Genomic DNA, 24,207 nt, shown 5'->3' with positions numbered 1-24,207 from the left:
CCAGCATCTTGAGCAGGTGACAGGAATAGCTAAGTGGCTGGTCTATGCACTTTGAGGCTGAGCCAGGGCTGGGCCTGTAGCACTGCAAAGGCATTAATGAATTCCTAGGGAGATTGGGTGAAGGGGCCAGTGGGGAGAGGGCAACCTCTCCACTAGCTTGCATGAGAGGAACAGGGAAGGAAAGATACTGTCTGGGTGATCCCATATCTGCTGCTGCTGTCTCCCAACTCCCTTGGCGAGGGTCTTGGGCCCCCCTGGGGAACTGGAGAGGCTGACCCACTGGGTACCAGCTGGTGCCTACAGGTTAAGGCAAACAAGCCAGTAGAGCACATTGAAGAAGAAGAAGGTGAGCGGAAAAAGAACCCTTGAGTAGTCATCCAGGCGGTAGAGGTGAATGCGGAGGCGGCCCTGCTGCCAAGTGCTGCCCTGGCAATCGGGGACCATGCAGAAATACTTCTTGAAAGCCTTCCAGCACTCGTAGCAGGCCAGCTTGGAGCAGAGGCTACGGGGGCCCTGGGGAGTACCTGGGCTGCGGGGCCGCTGGGCCGAGCAAGATGGGCGTTCCTCTCCATCACTTCCCTCAGAGGTGACAATCTCGCACACAAACACCTCCTGCTGCTGGCGGGCATGGGCACGGGCGCGGGCACGGGCACGGGCACGAGTACGAGCACGAGCACGGGTACGGGCATTGGCACGGCCACCAATAGGAGGCTGCAATGGACAAGGGGAGAAGTGGGGGACAGTCAAGAGGTGATTCAGCCGAAGATCTGCCTCAGGATTTTCTAGAAACTATGTTTGTGGCACACTGGTTTATGCCACCACCCCAGGATTCCCAGCATCAATCGTGTCAAGAGGTTAATTTTCTTCTCAGTTTCAACCCCCCCCCCTTCAACTAGGAGGCTGGCCACCCATGTGTGCAGTAACCCCAGTTCCCTTGCCACTATGCCTCTACACTCCAGAACCTTGCCACCACTCCCACACCCAAATCATACGTAGCGGAGTTTTGGAGAAGCATGGGCTTTCGACTGGTTGTAGGTCAGGAAGTTGAGCACAGCGAACTCCAACAGAGCACAGAAGCAGAAGACGAAGCAGATGGCGATATAGAAATCCAGGGCTGTGATATAGGAGACACGTGGGAAATTCTTACGAGAAAAGGTGCCCAGAGTGGTCATGGTGAGCACGGAGGTGATCCCTGCAAGAGCAAGGAGTGGATTTGGGCTAAGCTCTGTGTCACACTGCTTAAAAGACTCCATGAGAAGTCAATGACTACTCACTTTTCCCTCTTACCTAAAGAGGTCCTGGCTGGAGCAGAATCTTTCTTAATCCAGAAGGAAACCCAGGAGAGCATTGTGGTCACAGAAGAAGGGACGTAGTTTTGAAAGGCAACATAGCCAAACCGCCTGCTCACGTTGAAGAAAAAAGTCATGACCACAAAGTCACCTGAAAAATATAACAAAACACTACATTACTTTACAGCACTGGTGTGATACATAGTAAGATGGTGTACATTATGGGCTCCACTGCTAAGCTCATGAGATTCCCCACCACATTCCTAGGACAGAGCCATTCACATAAGGCCAGGAGCCCAGAGGGCAGATTTTCTGCAAGACCCAAGGGTAACTGAGAATTAAGCCAAGGCCAGATTCTTCTTTAATTTTTGTTTTGTTTTATTTTATTGCAGTACTGGGAATTGAACTATGGGGCATTCTACCTCTGAGCTACACCCAATTTTTTATTCATTTTAAAACTGGGTCTCACTAAGTTGTGGAGGGCCTCACTATGTACCTGAGGCTGGCCTTGAACATTTGATCCTTTTGGCTCAGCCTCCCAAGAACTGAGATGACAGACCTATGTCACCATGTAGCCTAAGACCAGATTCTTCATTACTTTTTTATTTATTTATTTATTTTTGCAGTACTGCGGATGGAACCCAGGGACATTCTACCTCTGAGCTACATCGCCAGTCTTATTTTTTTACTCTTTTTATTTTTTGAAACAGGGTTTCACTGGGTTGCAAAAAGCCTTGCTAAGTACCTGAGGCTGTCCACGAACCACGATCCTCTGGTCTCCAACTCCTGAATGCTGGGATTACAAGCATGTGCCACCACACCTGACTCTTCATTACTTCTTTCTCTCATCACTATCTCACCCTCAAAGTCAATCTTTCTGGGCAGATGAAAGTTAAAAAGTCAATTGGCCCTCTAGATAACAAGACCACACAGCTCATGTCCAGAAGGCTGAATGAAGTCTTGCCACCCACATGCAGTTAGCAGTATCACAGCATTCTACCTGTACTGCTGGCCCTCACAGAGTGTCCTCTCAGGAAATAAGCTAAAGGTGGCATGTTTTGTGAAGGAGAAGTACAGAATGCCTTTGGCCTTTTTCCTACATACTTATTGCTCTACTAATGGCCAATAGCAAGCATTAACCTTTCTCCTAAACTCTTGGTGACTCCCTACTCAGTGATTCATGATACAGTGAATCAAGTCTACCCTATGTAATCTGACACTAAAAGCCTGATGTGACCATGATCTAGCTGTTATTTTGCACAAATACATATGTGTGCAACCATACTTTACCCAACATTGATATAATCTTCTCTTGGATTTCTTGAGACAGACTGCATTTTTATACCAACATTGAAAACCTGGATTTTGTGTTTTTAGTCTGTTACCCCTTAATCCAAATAGAGTTCTTCAGGAAAACAGAAGAATTAGCTGAAAATGAAAATTTCAGTCAGCCCTCTAGATGTCAAGTCTGCAGAATATACATCTACAAGGCAGACTGAGGTCTTCACATTCATTTGGGAATTATGTTTCTTGCTGTTGCCTTCACTCCAAACAACAATGGCTCCTCTAGGACTTGATAACCTACTACATCTCCAGTCACCACTTTTGATGGTAACTTTCATGCTGCCTTATGTTTTCAAAGCTCTCCCTCCCACTCTCCATGCTATTATGACTTCATATCTTGTTTAAACCTTCTTCATTTCTTTATTTTCTCTTTACTTTATTGATACTGGGGATTAAAACCAGGAGCATTCTATCTATTACTGTATCCCTAGCCCTTTTTTGTTTATTTCATTTTGGAATGGGGTTAGGTAAATTGCTGAGGCTGGGTTCAAGCCTATGCTCCTTCTGTCTCAGCCTCCCATATACTGGAACTCCAGGGATGCGCAGAATCTAGATGATCACTTTTACACTCAATATCACTTTGGATTTATAATAGCTCTAATACTGGCTCCTTTGTGAAACTGATCTCCAAACTCCTACCTCAGCGATACTACAGAATCCCTGAGCCTTGAATTTCATGGGCTCTAAACACATTCAAAGTAGGGCTTATGTGGGCCCTGCAGCTTAGCTTCTGCCATTCCAAACCTGGATCAGTCAGTGAATACTTAACTTTGAAAAACAGAACAGAACATCAACCTGTCCATGGCAGGGAAGCCACCTGCACAGCAGGTCTGGGTGAGCTGGAGCTGAATGAAAGCAGCCTTTCCTACTCACCTTGGCAGCACTGACACTCAAGGAGCAAGACTTCCCATATCCTTCTGGAACAAGGCAAGAGAGTAGCCTGGAGTCAGTGGGAAACCTGTTCCTGGAGTAGTACCTTTGGGGCTAGAAGTCTTCAGTGCTGCAGAAGGGGCCATTCTCATACTTGCCCATTGGCCAGAAAGTATTGATCAAACTTCTAATTATCTTGCCCTGGAAGCTTGGTTGCAATTTAAGATGTCTCTAATTGGCTATAACCACCTAACCCCTGCAAAACAACTGAGTTTATATATGCTTGTTATAAGAAGATTTATTATTCAATTTGATTTCTCTGTTTTATTTATTCTGGCCAAAGAAGAATTTCACCACTTGTCTATAGATAGGAATTTGTCTTTGAGGGCCAATAGAAGGATACTGTGCTTTGAAGGCCAATAGAAGGATACATATGCTTTCTTCTTCCTAAGGAGTGGAGAAGCATGGGTAAAATAAAAAAAAAGTTATATGGGGCTAGGGACAAAAAAATAAAAAAATAAAAATAAAGATGCTTTATGCTCTTATGCTTACTTGTTTTGCTTGGTCATTACACTGTCAAAGAGACACAATTATAAAGACTGTGTCCAGAAGACTGGGACAATAAGGATGAGTGGGCCCAAAGCTTTGAAAAATAAGGAATAACAAGGAACTTGAGCTATGTAGACTAAAACCATATGATCCAGGGATGAAAGGCTAAAGTGGTTCTTTAATCTTGACCTCTAGGAAGAGAGACTGGCTAATGTCAGTCAGATGGTTCTAGGGTGAAAGTACTAGATCTAATAGGTAGAAGTTCCAGAGAGTCCAATTTCAGGAAGCTTTGATGGGCAGAGCTATCAAGAGAAAAAATAGAGCTTCTTGGAAGATAATGAATGCCTGATCACAGTAAAGATTCCATCAGAATGTCAAAAACCATCACATGAGGATGATTCCCTCAGTGGGGGTAGGGATGGACTTTCCAAGAACCTCCCATAGCAGAGATTCTCTGGTTCAAGGTTCAAGGTGGTCAGAGTAGCAGGCTACTATTGTGTTCTGAACTCTGAGGAGATGAGCACAGAAGTGTTCCAGAGACAATTGCCGCAGGAGCTGAGTGAAGAACTTAAAACCAATCCCAAAGGCAACTCTGATGTTGGAGAAACCCCTAGAAAAATGGTTTCAACCAGTCTCCAGCAAAAGGGAAAGAAAACTGCCTCTTTTCTCCCCCTAAACCCTCCTTTCTCTTAAGGAGAGCTGCTTCTTACCTATTGTCATCGCTTTAGTGATGATGCTGGCTCCGGGGCTTTGTAGTCACTAGGGCACCATTTTGAAACAATGCACATCCATCTACTAAACGGAACCACTAGTGACTTGAAAGCCCCTGGGCCTTGTTCCTCTGCCACTTTTCATGGTGGGTCTCCACCTATTTGAAGAATCTGATGTGCAGAAAGCTAAGAGGGAGGCTCATAGTTAGCTGGCAGAAGAGCAAGGATCTTGAGTCAGAGATAGTGAAATTCCTTCCCCGTTGCCCCCAAGAAGGAGGAAAGTGTTTGTAAAGCAGCCCTCAGCCCCTGTCTAGTACTGTGCAAGCAAAGCTCCAGCTAGGTGAGCATAGGCTGTCTTTCACCCAGTGACCAACTCAATAAGTGAAGCAAAAGCAGATTTTGTCTAGCCACAGGGAAGCAAAGCAAATTGCCTCCCGTTACAAATGGCAGGTTGGGTGACTTGCTCCATCACCATTCCGGAAACGATAAGGGCAGTGCCTCCAGGGCCCTGAACTTGGTCAGAACGTGTGAAGATTTCCCTGGATGCTCTGGGAGCTCCCTTAGGGAGGCCTCTTGGCTCCTCATTCAGATCACCTAGGAATACAAGCAAAGATGCTCACATCTAATAGGGAGCAAAGAATTAAGACACCCAGGACCCTCCCCTTTCATCCTTGTTAGAAACAAGATAAGAAAACCAATGGTTTTCAGTCAATGTTGAATCTATCATGAAGCCTTTAACAGCAATTTGTGCTTTTCAGAGCTGCTCTTTTGAGAAAAATGTTAATGCAGCAGCCATTACGGCTGCTCTAACTTTCTCTGGACTATCTCAGCTCTCACTGAGTAAGACCCTAACCTCCACCTCCTATGTGGACTGGCACTGTTTCCCATTCAACCAGCTTGGATTGGTTCTGGACATGGAGAACTCACATGAACACCATTCCCCAAAAGTCATCCAAGTAGGTCAGTGTTGTAACAAAGACCTTGAAGCTGAAGGGAGTGCATGACAAAGTTAGTTGGAAATTGCAAACACATGGACCTTATGTACTTACCAGTCACTCAGTGGGCTTGGCAAAGCACTTACTTCTTTGCAGATGAGACTGAGGCATAGTTACAAAGTCTCAGTTTCCTCTGCAAACAGTTGTAAGTACTTAGCATATGGAAGAGAGGAGCTTCTTAAACAATATTTCTGTGGCATGATTGTATAACCTTTGCATAAAACAGCCACCTCCAATCATCCCTCTCCCTTCCCCTATCACTGCCTAGCCCTGGATCCCATGACGCACTCACCAGCTGGTGTCGAGACAATTTCAGTTTTGTTGCTCACACCTGTAAAATAAAACTGGAAGAGCTTCCAGGAGTTCTTCTCATTGATTTCAAGCTTGAAATTCGCCCACTGGTAGATCATCTCACTCTTAGAATAGGAAACTGAAAATGACATAGGAAGGAGGGTCACATGAGACTGGAAAGCCCAGTTGAGGTCCCCACCAGCATGGAGTTAGCCTGAGGAATGCCTTGGAGTCCTGACTCTAGCCTCACCAGCTGTGGTACTCTGCCTTTCTTACCTGGTTGTTGAAGATCATTCAATAAGTGCATTTACTGAGCATTCCTTAGTATCAGGCCCTGGACTGGAAATAGAGAGATGAGCAAGGCATAAACCCTGCCCTCAAGTGTTCACATTTCGTTGAGTGAGACAGTGAGCATACAGCTGTGATTTGGGGAGTTACTCTGAAAAAATCTCTGCCCATGGAAGAGTGGGGAAATAGAGCAGGGAAAGATCACTAGGGGACACACTCAGAAAGGACTTCACAGAACAGGCAACATTCCATTAAGCCTTGAAAGTCAAGTAAATATTCTGCACATGGATGAAGCTGAGGGGCAAGTAGCAGCACAGAAAGGTGAAATGCGTCATTTATTGTGGAAATGACAAAGTTTCAGGATGGCTATCGCACAGAGGATGAGTTGTGCAGGAGGAGGTAGCAGGGGCCAGCAGATGAAGAGCCTGAAAGGTCACTTTAAGGAATTTGGAATTGGCCCATGAGAGTTAAGGATTGGAATTGAAGAACTGACCTGATCTAGCTAACACTTCAGTCAGGTCACTCTGGTTCCTAGGTGAGGATAGTATGTTGGCAAGGTGGCCAGCTATGGGAAGCCAGCACAGTAATCCAAGCACGATGCAGTGAATGAAGGCAGGGGTCAAAGCTGCGACGGCCAGAATGCAGAGCAAAAGAGCAGATCGATAGAGATTTAGGAGGAAACACCAGCCAGCAGGATGTGTTGATTGATTTGATGTAGGCAGTTAGGGTGAGGGAAGTATCAAAGTTCTTGGGTTGGACAAGTGGGTGGGTGATGGTGTCCTTCAATGAGACAGATGGGAACACAGAAGCAGCACATTTGTTTGGGAGGTAGGGGTGAAGGGGACAATGAATTTAGGACATATTCCATTTCAAGGTGAAGATGATGCAAAAGACCAAGCAGAAGATGACAAAGGCCTAAACCAAGGTGGTGGCAGTGGAGATGGAGAGAAGCAAGCACACTGGAGATACACTTCAAAAGCAGGGTACTTCACTGCAGTGGGTACAAGGGAGAATGAAGGACCTGACATGAGGCCCAGGTGGAGTGACACAGCAGGAAAGCAGATGAGGATGGGAGATGGAGGATGGAGACCTTGTGCAACCTTGGCACTATTTTAAGAGCAAAGCAAAGGCAGAAAAAAATGCAAAAGGCAAAGATGAGGAAAAGAAGGGCCCATTATGTCTCTGGGCCCCAAGAAACCTAAGAAGGTACTCACAGCTAGAGAAAGACAGAGGGCAAGAGTGAGAATCCATTGGGAATTTGAGCATGTGGAGAGAGCATCCCGCATCAATGGTCATCCTGGAAGGGAGAAAGGAGCCTCGTTAGGCTGGCTCTGAGTACTCAGGTATCCACTTGACTTTGTTCTGGGGATCACCAATGACTGGCAACAGTAGAATTTAAGATAAAAAGCACAAAGGAGAGACAAGGACAGAGGAAGAATAGCTTGGGCGTGTCCAAGTACCCTGAGCTCCATCAGCAGAAAAGTATATGAACCAACATAGATAGACTTTTGTTTCTTGCCCAAATCCATTTCCTTGGGCTGCAAACACTCCCACTCTTTACCATCTCTTCAGACTCACACTGCTGACACACAACCCTCCCTGCCAGGCATTATGGTACCTAACCTGATCTTAATTACCTTTCCAACCGCTGTGTTGCTGCTCCGCCTGGACAATTCCACCACCGTGGACGTATCTTTACATTCAGTGCCCACTTGGGATGGAATTGTCCAGGCAGTGCAGTCATACTGGTACATTATAGTTGAAGGAGATCTGGACTGGGAGCCACATAACTGGGTACTGGCCCCAGCCCACCACAAACTTTGTGTGTGGCTTTAAGCATTATATTTTTATTTTGAGGCCTCACTCTCTATGTCTGTACATGAAGAGGCTGTATTCATGTGTAAGGATAACTATATAGGCCCGTTAAGAACATTATTCAGGATGAGATCTCTACCTAGAGTGTTTGGCTAAAATTCCCAGATGGGGAGGAAGAGTACCAAGAGGTGAGACACCAAAGGCTTAACATACCTAATTGTGTACAACACCTTGCCATCCTTGTGGATGCGGACCATCTGGTTGGGCATGGTGATCTCATGCTCTTGGGTCCTCTTAGAGTTCCTAAAAAAGGTGTCCGGGATCCACAACTGGCTCACCATATTGCCATTCAAAACAAGAGTCTCAAAGGTGTTATTGTAACGAAGACGTTCATCATACCAGGTCTGGTAGAATATGATGTCAATGGTGTATTCCTAGTGGGAAGGATAGAAAATACACTTGGAGATGAGCAGAGTAAGGACATTCACACCCAGATATATTGTTTGCTATTCCCCAAATTAGAATCCTAAAGGCAACCTGATGAGACACATAAAGCACTGGACCAGGAAGCAAGAGTGGGATAAGGTCCATTTTTCTCTGCCCTGAGACTCTATCAGTGTCAGGACTGGAAGGGACTCATAAGTCCTCAAGCCCAAGGAGCCCAATCAAGAAAGTCATGTTCTGCTTTATTACCACAGCAAGGGGAGCTAGGTCCCCACATATGTAGCAGTTAACACACAGCTTAACACATTTTCACGTGTCTCCAAAAACCAGAAAGGGTTCCCTATATAGACCTTCCTACTTTCTTCCCTTATCAATTCCCTTTTCTGCATTCTGGAAACACAAAACAAGTCTAGTTCCCACTCCAGAGGACAGATCTTCAGAAACAATATTTCATTGAATCTAAGATGCCCTTTTCCCGCATTTCAGAAACCAGGGTGCATCTTAAAATGATACATGTTTTTAATGCAGCATGTCCCTCTTTCTTCTTGACAAACTGTGAATGAAATTGGTTGTACATCTTAAATCATAGGAAACTATAAATCAAGGAAGAACATTTGAAGATACTGTTCATGTCCTTTCAAGTCTTCCCTTTTTTAAGATGGACATTGATGACTAAATTTTTCAGCTTTCTCAACCTAAACATTTGTTTTAAACAATAGATCTAAAAGGACTGTAGTCAATTATCATTCTACTTATAAACACCTCTTTTTTTCTACCAACTGTGATATTCTCAAGCTTCCAAGAATCCATGGACATCTTGTAGAACTTGGTCCATCACACTACTACTCACTGTGTGCTGTCACAACCACATAGTCTGGAAGGATTCTACCACTTAGAAAGAATGTATTGCCTGATAGACTGGCAAACATGACTGTGGCCCATGCAGATCTTACCACCACAGAGCACAATAATAAGCACAGCTCGATAAAACTGCTGCATTTCATTGAATCAAGGAAGCCTATGTTTGCTATGTATTTGGAAGATCAGCATTAATGCAACAGTGGGGTGATCTTTAAAGGTCAGGTTAGCTCTGATGTTTCTGATGTTTCTAGAATTCTGAGGTTCCTCATCACCACATGCTTAAAGGTATTACATTTGTGTAGCTATAACCATCAGTGATTTTTCATATTTCCTTATAACTGAGAGTAAGAAAATACTTCATAGGCAAGCTAAGAAACAACATAAGGACCTGGTGACTCAAAAGGACACATCTGGAAACCATGTCCACACCTGGAAACATAAACATGGAATTATGACAAAGTAAAAAGACTTAGAAAATAGCCAGAAGACACTGAGTGACACGACAGGCAACTGAATTTGCCCTAGAAATGGTTTCAGTGGAATATGGAGACCTGTTATAGACCACAGTGTTAATTGTCTCACTTTAGTTTTTCCCTCTAGAACTCTTTCCATTTATAATCAGAATCTTTTCATGTGACCTTGTGTGTTTATCTGCCATCTTGTTAAATGGGTAGAAAGTATGAAATTATTTGTAAATATCTCAAATTGCCCTGAGTCCAGAGCTAATATTATGACCCTTCCTCTACCAGAATCCAAAGGCTCTACACCATTGATAGAGCCCCTGGCATTCTCTTAGGCTTGCATAGAAGAAAGCAGTAGAAGTTTAGCCACAGGAGTTTTATTTACAGTTGTTCTCCAAAGAAAGTAACATTCTCAAATGAATACTAAAGTGCTCATGCAGGGCTATTGTTCTCCTTCAGCCAGGCAAATGCCCTCTCAGCCCCTACATTTCTACAGCAAATAAACGACCCTTGCTCAAATTTATTTAAAAATTGATAAGGCCACAGAAAATTTTCCCCTTTCAGCTCTTATTTGGGGAGAAGAGATCTTAATTAACCTCAATCTTTTATTCCCCAGACTTATATTGAAAAATGAAGTGTTTTGAGTCAAAAGAGAAATGTCCATCAAGTCTTATGTTTTTTAAACAAAGAGAATCATTTTATTTTGCTTTTTTTCAAACAAGTACCTGTAACCTCTGAATATGTGTGTGTGTGTGCGTGCATAGATATACCCATGATTATTTGTTTTCCAGATACTCCCTATCGTTTAAATTGGCTGCTAAATATCAAGAGAGATGTTTAATAGTATGAAGTGAAAGAAGTTGGAAATTTGTACCCCTGATATCAAAGAGAGAAAATACAGATTTCAATAGAGTGGAAAGCAGCTTGAAAAACAAGTACCACAACTACACCAGAGCAGAACTCTGAGGGCTAGCCTACCTCCTTTATTTTAGAGATAGAGAAAATGAGGCTCAAAAAGATAGGGAGCTATCCAAACTCATACAAATAACAAATGGAAGCACACAGGCTCTGCCACTCAGAGTGCCATTATGGTGGCCCTTTCCTGAAATGGCCTTCTTGTTCTCACATTCCTTTGGGTGTCAAGGTCTAATTTGCCTCTGCAGTATCCTTAGGTAGGTCTTTTATTTGCCTTGCATCAAACAATTAGTACCAACCAGAACTCCACAATGCTGGAGGCCAGTAGAGTCCTGGGGCAGAAGAAATCCCTGCTTGCTTTTCCTGTGTAGGACAAAAGGTGAAAGAGGCAGCTTTCAAGTTGTTGGAAGCCAGACAGGGAGACTAAGAATGTTTTCTGGAGTGGGCCAAAGGACCAGACCAAAAAGATCTCACTCTGTGCTGCCCCACCCCACCTTCCTGCCTTCACAAATGGCCATATGAGTGTTTCCACATTCCCAAGAGGCTGGAAGTTCCAACAGGTCCAGCAGAGCCTTCAGGCCCAAGCCACAAGAACTGCTTGGTAGCTGGTGGGAAACCTTTGCCTCGGCATCCACGCTGTGCTCATAGTCTGCTATGAAGTGTTTCAAATAAGCATTTAATTTCTATTTAATAAGATACCCATTATAAGTTATTTACACATCAACCAGTAACTAACAGCTCAATTTTTTCCTAGTTTGACAAGAGAGCTTGCATGTGCATCTCTTTTAGCTCAGCTGAAACTAGTAATCCAGCGTTTAGGAAGTGGGATGATTAGAATCACCTGCAGTAATTATCACAGTAAGGAACAGTGTTAGCAACTGTTGATACTGTGACAGGCAGTCATTCCCAGACTGGTCATTGCCTTTTAAGTCAGACTGAGTGTTTTCCAAAATTTAGCCAAAAGACTGGTAGGAATGTTTGATTAAGATCCATGTGCACCCGAGTATGGTGGCACACATCTATAATCCCAGTACTTGGGAGGCTGAGACAGAAAGAAAAAAGCCTCAGCAATGTAGCAAAGACTCTCTTTAACCTAGTGAGACTCTGTTTAAAAATAAAGTAGGGCTGAGGGTATTCAATTCCCAGTACTACTACTACTACCACCACCACTACCACTACCACAACCACCACCACCACCACCACTCCTACCACTTATGATAATAATAATAATAATAATGTAATAATAATTATAATAATAATAAAATCCATGTGCCTTGGGCTCAGGCTTTCCCCAGGCAATTGCACTGACTGGGAACCTCACACTAGAATTAATAACCTTGCCATGAGAGGCTCAGTTGACTTGTACAGAAAATGGGATTCTTAATGGCAGCCTTAACTGCCAATAAGACTGCTATGAAGATCCACAGAGACAAATGTGCTCTGAGCACTAGCAAATTCTGTGGCTGTGTGTCAGAGACACATGTTTACCAAATACACTAGGAAAAAACAGGCTGTATAGTCGAGGCCTCCCACAGCTTGAGAAAATGATTTGGAACTATGGAGAAGCTGAGACTTCTCAGGGAAACATAAAACCACATGAGAGTTTGAAATTTTCAAAAAAGCTTTTGGCCCTAACTAAAGCACCGCCTTACTGGCCAAAGAAAATCAAGTCGTTGGCTCTGTTCTGGACCATTTCTGTTTCCCACATCAAGTTTGGTGACTGACTGCTGGGTTATTAAATTTCATCCTCTGAGCTTGTCAGGGATCAGCACTTCCTGGTACATTGGATGAGGCCAGTCCTGGCAGCATTAATAGGAATGGTGTAAGGAGAGAGGGGGCATTCCACTACCACAAATGCAACCATCACTCTACTGCCCCAAAGGTCCTAGCAGATGCAGTCCTACTTACTGCAAATTATATCTTATACCAATTTCAAGAAGATCAGAGCCACAAATGTACCAGTAATCTTCAGTGTTGTAGGATGCTCATCCAGAAAACACGGCACAGCAATTTAGGATTATTTGCTCTGTTTATCAATGCTTCTGCTCCTCCTGCTCAGCAAAAGGAAATTTAGCCACACCAACCGGGTGGAGGATACCTTAGGAAGAAATGACAAGCTAAAGAGGAGGGGCAGAAGACTGCTGCTTGCAAACAACACTGAGCCACTTTCCCACCCTCAACCAATGACCTCAAAAGTGCATCTTCTATTAAGAATAAACAATGGCCAAATGGTGATACCGCAAGACTTCTACCTCCGACTCTCACTCTAACAGGAGAACATCATGGCCAGGTGTAGTAGGCAGAATCCAAGATGGCCACCAATTATATTTACCTCCATTCTCTTGTGTAACCCTTACAATCTGACTGTGGGCTGGACCTAATAATTTGCTTCTAACAAACAGAATACAGTGGGATATCACTTCCAAAAGTAGATTATGAAAAGTTTATTCTATTTTTAGCACTCTCTCTCTCATGCTTTCTCACTCTGTGGGAAATGAGCTACCATATTGTGAATAATCCTATGAAGTCTATGTTGCAAGAACTGAGGGAGGCCTTCAGACAATAGCCTGAGAGGAGCTAAATTCCTCCATCAATGGGAGTGGTCTTGGAAGTGGATCCTCCTTAGTCAATCCTTTGGACTCCACCCCAAACTGACACCTCAATTGCAGCCTTTTAAGACTCCAAAGCAGAGAAATCAGCCAGACCAGGACAGGCCTGATTTCTTGGAGCATGCAGCCCTGATATGATGACAACTTGTTGATTTAAGGCACTGTTTTGCACTTGTAATCTCAGTACCTGGGAGGCTGAGACAGGAGGATTATAGGTTCCAGAACAGTGAGACCATGTTTCAAAATAAAAATAAATAAATAAAAGGCTGAGGGTGTGTAGCTCAGAGGTAAAATTTCTGTCTTCAATAACCAAAGCACACACAAAAAAGACACTGTTTTGGGGGTAACTTGCTACACAGCAACACAAAAGTAAACTTCAGCTTAAGAACAGGGAGCCAAATACAATATCACAGTGATGAAAGTAGGGCTCACTCTTCCACTTAGTGTATGTAAACACTTTGATCTTCCATGAGGTCACTTACCATTTGAGTGTATATTTGCAAGGTCCATCTGAAAGCCAAGCAAGCCTCTGAACTCACTTTGTCTCATAGTGTGTGTTGGGTGTTCCTATATTAACATGGTGTCTACCTTGGCCAAATCAAGTCTTTGGCTACAATGGAGTTGGTTCCCATGGCCTTCCCATTGTTAGGCTCTGCATATGCAAAGGACTTTTAAAGAGCATCTTTCATAACTCATTTGATCAGCTAACATATATATTGAGTCCTTGACATCAAACAGCCCATAGTGGGGAGGTCAAGGCAGACACAGAGCAAAAAATCCCATGAAATGAAGTAGGGAAGATCCAGCTAGAAAGATGTGAGTGCCAAGAGTGGAGCCTGACGTATGAGGGAAATGATCAATAGCCGTGGGAGTCAAGGAAGCTGCCATGAGCAAGATGTCATTTGAAATGTATCCTGAAAGAAAAGGTTTTTGCCATTACTTTGTTTCAATAAAGCAATGGCATCTTAAACTGGAAATTACTGAGAGGCTTAGCTCAGAGGTAACAGGTTGCCTGGGAATGTCCATAGTCTAGTGTGATCAGAGCATGGGGTCTCTAAAGGGGTAAAACAGAACAAAACTATGGGGAGCCTCAAATGCTTAACTGTGGGGTTAGACTGCATGCTGTACGTGGGATCAGGACCATAGAAGGTACGTCGCTGAGGTAACTGCCTCCGTAAGGGTATCGGGTAGTGGATAATTTTGCATATTCTAGGTGGGACGAGGCTAACTGGGGACAATATTGATATTCAGGTGATACCAGAAGAAGGAGAAGGAGCTAGAAAAAAGTTAGAGAAACAATCAGAGAGCAAGAGTTGGCAAGTTTAGACTTAAGTTCATACCAATAACTAGCAGAAATAAAGAGCCATTCCATTGTGGTGTTTGAAGTTGCTTTATTATTTTTTTTATTTTGAATGAAAGACTAGAAGACACTGTCACAATTCTGAAGGACCTCTTTAGGTAGTGAGTGACTTACCTTTTCCAACCTTGTTTTTAAATTAGTAGCATTGAAACCTTCCCCTCCCTCCAAAACCAACCAACCAAACAAACAAAACTGTTCTCCAAATTGTTACAGAAATATAGAGCAGAAAGTACAAGTATGTGCCCCTACCTCCCATAGGTCAGCCTTAGTGCTAGGAAAAATTGTAACCCAAGCTCAGTACTCACCATGTCCAGGATGGAAAGAGGGCCAAGGCTATTGACAGAGACCTCAACGGTGACCACGGTGGTTTTCTCTGTGAGGAGAAAAAAGAACAGGGGGTAAGTGACAAATAAGTGCAGGGCACAGGGGAGGGGGTGGCCTGTAAGGAGGAAAGAGGCCTGATCCTAGTTCCTTATTTTTCTGTCATATAACATGAGTTAGATCATGGTTACCCTGAAGATCAGCCATCATTTTATGCTTGGAAAAAGTGAGGATGAGAGAAGTGAAAAATCTTGACCAAGTTCTCCAGCACTGCTGAAGCTAGAGTTAGTCTTTCTTACCTATCAGGGCAGCAGCACATGTTCCTGTCCCTGCCCATGGTACCCTTATCTGTGCCCCAGACCTGTTCTCCACACCTACACCCTCAACTCTTCTTTCCTCCAGGAGGGGAAGAACTTGGTTTTGGTACTCACTGCCAATGCCAGGGCGCAGTTTGTGGTCATAGTTGCTCAGGATAGTGTTCAGGATGCGGGAGGCTTCTGGCAGCTTGCCCGATGGGCGTCCAGTCTTCATAACTACAGGCTTTGTTTCTTCAGAGAGGAGCTTTCTTCCAACAGGTGGGAGCTGAGGGCCATAGACAACAGCATCTTGGGCAGGAGTTTCATTCTCCACTACAGCTGGAGGTCCCAGGACCCTAGAATATACAAGCAAAATGATAAGCCCTGTTCTCTGCTCTGTAGGGGCCCCAGCTGCTGCCTCTTGGGACAGAGGCAAACCAAGACATTTGCAATGCAAAGCTTAATTAGAAACTGGTAACAGTAAATTAAGAGGCACTAACAGATTATACTGGTTAATTTGTTTTAAATCATGCTGCTCTTTGGGGACTTTTTATGCTATCCCTTTTTATAATTATTTTCTTTGGGGTAATCAACAACAAAAATAAGACCTGGATTTTAAAAAGATATTCAAAGTAAAATGAAGTAGGAGGGCATTCTTGTATAAACTCTGTTAGAGGTCTTGGCCTCCTGTCTAAGCTGTAGCCCATGGGAGGAAGAGACAGGCTGAGGGCCAGAGATGCTTAGGAATGCTTGCAAAAGCCAGAGCAGCCTCTCCCACAGAAGACCAGAAAATTGTGGGAATATTCTGCAGTTTTGTGGATTTGTGATACTCACTGCATGGGGGCAGGAGGAAAGGCAGGAGTCCTTTACCCAGAGACTGTCATCTAAGAAATGGTTCACTAACAAGAATTCATCTTGATCACCACAGACCATAATAGTGATACTAGTATTGCTAATAATGATAATAATAACTTTAAAAAATTTAACAGCCATATGCTAATTTATAAAATATTCCTATGGTGTTAGAAGTCAGGGAAGTGCCACATTTGCTGACAGGTCCTGATGAAGTGGCAGTAGAGGGATTCTGGGGTCCTTAGCACATTCCAGTCCCTAATAGCCTTCTTTACACTGATGTGCTCATTTTCTGACAATTCATTAGATATATGATTATGATTTGCTAACTTTTCTATATATAAGTTCTAATTCAATAAAAATCATTTAAAAAGATATCCCACCTGCTAATATATTGATCTTATTTGGATCCTGATTTTTAAAGCAGACTATAAAAAATGATTTATGACACAATATAGAGATTTGAACAGTGAGTAGCTGGAGCATAAATACATTATACTTAAATTTTTGGTGTAATAGTGGTATTTTCATATATTTTGGAAGTCCTTAATGACTAAAATAATTACACATGGAATTGTATGATAGCTGATATTTGTTTCAAATAATTTAAGCCAGAAGTGGATGGTGGGTGAAGGGACAGAGAAAATAAGTGACTTTGACTTCCTTAATGATGAGGCTGGTGAATGGTATGTAGAGATTTAGTCTACTGTCCCTCTGTATGTATCTTTGAAAAACCACAATTAAAGGCCTTTTAAAAAGCCATCAGCCCAAATTAATGTGTGGAGTTAGAAAGCAAGATAGCATTTTTTTTTGGAGGGGAGATCACTCAGGGAAGGGGGATTTTCTGCCCTGTGTGTGTATGTGTGTGTGTGTGTGTGTGTGTGTGCGTGTGTGTGTGTGTGTGTGGCCTCTGATGTTCTATTTCCTGATCTTGGTGTTGGTTACATATTTACTTTGTGAAAATTCACTGAGCTGTTCACTCTTAATTTTAGTACTTTTATATTTGCAAGTTACACTTCTAAAATTACTTTAAAAAAAATCTATTGGGACATGTGCTTCCTAAAATAAGGAGTAAACAGAGTGGGATACTTGGGCATGCCCCCTGTATTGCAAGCCGAGGGACTGCCAACTTGGACAGCTAAAATTTTTTTCTGCAGTATTTTAAGTATCTTAGGATTGCTTAACTGGCACACAGATGTGCTAAGTGCCATTTTTCAAGTTTGAAGTGGCTAATTCCTATTGTGGGCTAGGGGCTAGGGAAAAAGTAGGCTTGAGAAAAGCAATTTCTACTCCCTAATGCAAGATCCAGAATCTCTTCTTCCCTGAGGCTTTTCAAGTCTCTGGGGCCTGGGCTCTTGGAGGCTAATCCCCTCAGTTCTCTGAAGAGATAAGGGCCGGATTCTCTCTAGGAGGAAAAAAGGGAAAATGGAGACCTGAGACCCTGCAAAATGAGCTAAGTGGCTGAAAATATGGTGCAATCCTTAGTTGTCTGAAACCCATCAAAAACAAGAGCCCCACCCCCAGGCTTAAAAGCACAGAGGCAAACAAACATGACAGGACAGCACCTGGACCCCCACAGCCCTGGGCTGGGTCTGCAAGGAAAATAACATCAGAGGGGCTTGAAGTTGCTTTGATCCTGTAATTAGTTTTTTTCAGTTAAAAAAAATAAGCTGACAAGTAAACAACTTCATTTTGGGGGGTTAAGGAGCTCCCGGTGATGCATACCTTTCCCCAGCTGGTCACTTTCAGTGTTAGAAAGAATAAAAACTTGAAACACTCATACACTGGACTAGTGGGATTTTCCATGGGGTCTTTTCAGACATCCAAAATGACCATTAATCTCTGTACTGCCCCCCACCTCCACAAGCTGCCCGTCAAGGGGGAGGGAAGACATAAGAAAAGGCCCTTGATATTTTTCCAAATCAGCTCTCATTTTTACTCTACAAATGAAGAAACTGAGTCCCAGATGGAGGAACGAAGGGCTGTGCCCAAAGTCACACAACTAATTTGAGGCTGAACCTGGACCAGAGCAAGGTTTCTGGGGTCAGTAAGGCACACCAAAACCTATGTCACCCAGCCTCTCCTGACATCACAGGTTGCCATGTTGACAGTGTCTGAACACTAGCTGCAGCCCTCCCTCCTGGCTGAGGTTTCCATCTCCCTGCTCCTTTCTCTCTGATCCTCCTAGGGCTTTTTGCCACCCCCCCCCAGCCATCTCTTGCCCCAGCCAGTCACCATGTCAGCTCTGAACTAGTCCAAATCCCATTTGGAGGGATATAGATGACTAAAAATTCCTAGCACTCATTCAGAAATATTTACCACGCCCCAACAGAGACCAGCCCCACCCTAGAACACCAGTGAGCCGGCAAGAGCCACGTATGTAGTTCCTTCCCCAAAAGCTAAGGCAACCTGAGGTGGGGAGAGAAGCCATCCTCCTTTCTTCAAAACAGATAAACAAGACACAAGCCTGATTTTATGAAAACTTCGAGAAAGCTCAACAGATCAGGACGCTTGGGAACTTCTGATCGTTCACACTCAGCAAAAAATAAACCATCTCAAAAACAGGAAATAGTTACCCTCCACCCTAAAAAGCTAGAAATCCCAGGGACAATCTAGCAAAATCCCAGGGTCCCTAGAGGATGTCAGGGAAGCCGGCTGCTTAAGGGACATCTGAAAAGAGGAGGCAGGGATTGAATTCCAGGACCCAAACCACAGACTTCAGAGAATAACATTCCTGGTCTCTGGCTCCAGTCTGCCCAAGACCCAGCGCATTGTCTAGCAGTGAGGACAGAAAGGGGAGGCTGAAGCAGCGGAAAGCGGAGGCTAGCTGTTGCGGGAACCGTCACACTAAACCAAAGCTCGCTATGGGGACTGGCACCAAGAGGAGTGGCGGGATGGGAAAAAGTAAAGTCAGAGTTGCCTGGCACCACACCGGGTACTCGGTAAGCGCTCCAGAGCGGGGAAAAAGGAACGAGAGCAAAAGGAAACAGACTAACATTTTCAGCGCTTATACTCTCCCAGCCAGCTATCCACCCGTCCCCAAGTAGCTGGAGCCCGCGCTGGCAGGTTACCGCCGGGCTCCTGGCTGTCTCCCCTCTGCCTACACAAGACTCCGCCAGGGAAGGGAGCGCTTTGGCGGGCTAGAGTCCGGAGCCCGAGTGGCCAGGGTACAGAGGGGCTCCCCGTCTTTCCTCAGATCCCTCTCTGCGGGAGTGAGCAGGATGGAGGCTGGCGCGCGTCAAGCAGACGCTGGATCTGGCAAGCCCGCGCAAAGGCTGGAGCAAAGCGCAAGCGGCGCTCTAGGAACAGGGTGCTGCGGGGGTCCTGGGAGCTGGCTGCGACCACCAGCAGAGGGGACTGGGCGCGAGGGGCTCTAGGGTCCCAGGATGGCGACTCACCTCGACTGCAGAATCAGCGATAAGTTCAGGAGGATCACGAGAACTTTGGGCAACATCGTGACGAGGACCGGCACGACCACCTGTGTGGAGGTCGCAGCGCAAAATCTGATTGCGCTGCGCCACGTGCAAAGTTTTGTTGCGCTCCAACTTTCACTCCTCCCACTTTCCCGCCCCACCCTGCACTCCCCACCCTTGTCCCACCCCCCCTGAGCCCCCTAAAGAAGTCTCCGAAGTCTTGGTCTCTGCGGCAGTGGGGTGCGGGGAGCGGGAGGGAAGCTGGAGCATGCAGTGAAGGAGAGAGTCCAGTCGCCAAAGTCCCTCAGCCACTGACGCTGCAGCGCTGCCAGACTGCTAGGGGCGGGGGGCCAGAGGAGGGAAGAGGAGGAGGAGGCCAGTCAGCGAGGCGCGGGGCCCCGGCGGGGGAAAACGCAGCCTGTGTCTGTGGCTGAGCGAATAAAGCAGACCAGACCCAGCTGACTACATGGGGATCTCCGTGTGTGTTTGCGCGCGCGCGTGCGCGCATGAGGGGGCTTTATCTCAGATTCCCTCCAGCCCGCAGCTCATAGGCTTGCTGCAGGCTTCAATTGTGCCCTTCAGCTCTTGGCTTCCCCTTTGCCACTTGTTGCACCCTCATTCCCCCCTCCTGGATTTTCCCTGTCTCACTTTACACCTCACAAGGAGTCTGTTAGCACCCAAAGGAAGCTGCACAACTCAGCACCTTCCTTAGTATAAGGAATAAGAGAGATTTAGGGGTCTCCCCAGTAAATTCTGATCTGAGCTGCTCCAAAGGCCAATTTCCCAGAAAGTATGCAGGAAGCAGAAGCTGGGGGAACCACAGGAGACAGTAACACCAGGGTTGTCAAGTTGACAGGATCAGCATGCAGCTCAGTAAATGGAGTAAGGGAGGAGGCAAAGGAGAGAGGGTCTTCCCAGGAGACAAGGATGGCAGAACAGAAATGAGGAAGGCATGAGACGAAAAGCTTTTAGTCACTGCCATGAGCATTGCAGCCTGCATTTTGTATTTTACTTTCTAATGTTCCATTAGAGGAAAACATTCACTTATTTCCTAGTTAAGTATACATATATGGGTGAATGTGTGAGGGAATGATTTCTATTCTGGCTGTTTGTCAGATATGCTTCTCTTTAACTTGGTATTCAAGCTGGATATAAACACAAAAAAGTTAACAAAGCAGCTATATTTTCATAATGAAACCAAACTAATTGATCAAAATGGTAGCAAGCAACCTCATTTGTCAGTGGTGAATTATCCAATTTAATAACCAACATCAAGCTACCCTGCAGTGTATGCTGTTTAGGGATCAAATCAGAACTGCTGGCCATAAAGTCTGCTGCCCTAGCTTGGCCCCAACTGGACATATGCACACAATGCTTTTCCTATTAGGCCTAGGGAAAAATACCAGCCCAGACAAGTCACGGGAGGCTTAGCTCGTTAAGTACTAGAGCTTGCACAAACCCGAGATGCTGGGGACTCTAGGAGTGACGAGCTGGATAAAATAAGATCTAAAGGGCTAAGCCAGATGCTGAAATGGCTGAAGGGCTGAGCATGGAACAGCCAGGCTTCAGAACAGAGAGACAATGGAGGCAGAGGTAGTGTCAGTTAGAACTCGGTGCTCTGTGCTCTACTGCAGATGGGGCAGAGTTGGAATTCCAGACTCCCCACTATATGCTCACTAAATGACCACCAACAAGTTATTTAAATCCCCCTGAGCTCCATATTACTCATGTGTATAAATAGAAATTGTAATACTTCCTGCCTCATGTGCATTCAAGGACATAGGCCATGCAAAACAAATTTCAGTGTGTGGTACATGATCAGCACTCAATAAAAGATACCTGTTATTCTTATCATTACTATTATTAGCTGATAGTTGATAAATAACAGTGAAAACACCACTGATGCCTCTGAGGTCTTGAGCAGCACCCTGGAAGTGTCAGATGATGGGTTAAGACCCCAGCCCCAGACGGGCATGATTGTATACACCTGTAAGCCCAGTACTTGGTAGGCTGAAACAGGAGGATACAGGTTCAAGGCCAGCCTCAGCAACTTAGTGAGACCCTATTTCAAAATAAAAACAGCTGAGGTGTAGCAAAAAGGTAGAACACCCCTGGGTTCAATTCCCAGTAACATATACACACGGCCCCAGTCGCCAGATACACACTGCAGAGCAAGGTCCCTGTTCCAAGGACATAAAATAGTATACACAAAACAGGACTCTAGACCAAAGGCTAGTGGCATCCAGTCTACATGGAAAAAGAGATTTATGACTGAGATAGAGATTGAGGATCACCAGCACATAGGTGGTATTCAGAACCACCATAGTGGATACAGTCCCTCAAGGAGTGAGAAAAGGACTTAAACTTGAATTCTGAGAGGGAGTCACAGAGGCCAACAGATTAAAAAGGGCATTTATAATACACTGGAGGCTTCAATTGCATGCCGGGGAGACATAGACTAACAGTACCCATTGGCTTAATTGTCTGAGAGTCCCTTGGTAAGCTTGGCAGAGTCTGATTCATACAATGTTGAGGAGAGGAGAGGAGAGGAGAGGAGAGGAGAGGAGAGGAGAGGAGAGGAGAGGAGAGGAGAGGGGAGGAGAGGGGAGGGGAGGAGAGGGGAGGGGAGGGGAGGGGAGGGGAGGAGAGGGAGAGAGCGCCAGTGCTAAGACTATGCATTGATCACTTGGGCTAGCAATGTATAAGTCATTGGGGTAACATTCCTATGGTTTATGAGTGTGTTGGAAAGGGTGAGAAGGAGAGGTCAGAGACTGAAGTGGGTTGGAAAAGTGACTACGACTGGAGATAAAAAGCATACATGCTGACCAGAATGGCTGAGAACTCAGCAAAGGCCTAATGCTACAGGGGAGAGGAGGAGAGGAGCCGTAACATCATTCAGTGAGCAAGAGAAGATGAGTAAGCTGGGCGTGGTGGCACATGCTTGTAATCCCAGCATTTGTGAAGCTGAAACAGGAGAACTGCGGTTCAAAGACAGCCTCAGCTACTAATTACTTAGGCCCTTTGCAACTCAGTGAAACCCTGTTTCAAAAAACAAAGAATAAAAAATAGGGCTGGGGTGTATCTCAGAGGAAGAATGCCTCTGGGTTCTATCCCCAGTACCACAAAAAAAGAGAGAGAGAAGATGGGTAACTACACCCTATCTCCTACCTTCTCAATTCATATTTATTTATTTATTTATTTATTTATTTATTTATGGCACTGGGGATTGAACCCAAGGGGCTTCTACCTCTGAGCTACACTCCCATCCTATTTTATATTTTTTTTATTTTGAAACAAGCTCTCACTTAGTTTCAGAAGGCCTCCCTGAGTTGCTGAGGCTGCTCTCAGACTTGCATTCCTCCTGTCTCAGCCTCCCAAATACTGGGATTACAGATGTGTACCACTGAGCCCAACTCACAGTAATTAAAAAATTTAAAAGAAGATATAGCAGTAGCAGATAGCAGAAAGCCTGGGAGTGTGTATTCCACAAAAACATGTAAGGAGTTCAGGAGTGGGTATTAACTTTAGGTATGAGGTGGACAATATAGAAACTGGCTGTAGAAGGAGGAGGAGGAAGAGTAGGAAAAAGAATAAGAAACAGAGTGAGAGAAATAGAAACAGGCACATATTTCCCTCACATCCCTTAGAGAGGCAATGGAGGCTCTAGCTTAGCTCTGTATCCAAATGGGCTTCCAGAAATACTGTTGCATCCCTCACCCCTGCCTCAAACTAAACTTAGCCACTCTCCCTGAAGACAGGCAGCTGTGAAAGGCTATGACATCCCACAGGTCTAGGAGGCCCTCACATGGGAAAAGAGGGGAGGAATGTTTTTTTTTCCCTTTGTATTGCCTTAAGTCAAGAAAAGAGAAAGTGTTTCCCTCATAGGACAGGAAACAGGTGCTCCCTATTTTATGGGCAAAATGGAGACCTTGAATCGAGTGGGAACCATTTCACTGAAAATCTCCAGATTTTTATTATTTTTAATGCCTTCAACTTAATGGTTTTGTTGAGATCAATCAAAGGTGGAGGAGCTGAGAGTCTCATATTTGAACAAGGTCCAGAAGGAATGCATTCATATATCTCAAGGCCTCTGGTTCCAGTAACACTTCTCACGTTCACAAAGCCGGTTCTCCTGCCCTCCTTTGTAGCAAATTCAGCCTTCTCACTTTCTCACAGTGCTATTTTTGGTGCTGGGGGTACAGTGACAAGCCCAAGTCCTTTCCTTCATGAAGTTTACATTTTTATGCAGGGGGAAAATAAACACATGCAGACAAAAAATAAATGTAATCATTTCCAGTACTAAATGTCACAAAGTTCAAGTTGGTAATGTGGCCAAGAATGACGGGGTGTGGGGACCGTTAATCTGGCCAGGTGTAGGGGACATCTTGAATTCCTCTTGGGTTTTCTGGACAGCTAGGAAACTCTGGGCAGTCATCTCTGAAACTACTTTTGCCACCTCTAATTCCAGTGTGGAATAAAGGGAGCTGGAGGGAGGTAGAATGACAAGGCTATTAATATATGAGA

General features: G+C 44.7%; 1 protein-coding gene across 1 annotated transcript; it reads right to left on the bottom strand.

Moving 5' to 3' along the window:
• Positions 1-297: 297 nt before the first annotated feature.
• Positions 298-19,724, bottom strand: GABRE (gamma-aminobutyric acid type A receptor subunit epsilon; the record flags this gene model as incomplete). The annotated part of the gene is made up of 9 exons (XM_080718915.1): positions 298-711; positions 993-1,192; positions 1,288-1,440; positions 6,050-6,187; positions 7,551-7,633; positions 8,365-8,585; positions 15,107-15,174; positions 15,554-15,774; positions 19,669-19,724. 9 exons carry the CDS (start codon positions 19,722-19,724, stop codon positions 298-300), a joined length of 1,554 nt encoding a protein of 517 aa, XP_080575041.1.
• Between the last annotated feature and the right edge of the window lie 4,483 nt (positions 19,725-24,207).

The sequence above is a fragment of the Muscardinus avellanarius genome (assembly GCF_963383645.1).
Source record: "Muscardinus avellanarius genome assembly, chromosome: X".
Lineage (NCBI taxonomy): Eukaryota > Metazoa > Chordata > Mammalia > Rodentia > Gliridae > Muscardinus > Muscardinus avellanarius.
The sequence above is the reverse complement of the archived record's forward strand: the minus strand, read 5'-3'. Positions and strand labels throughout refer to the sequence as shown.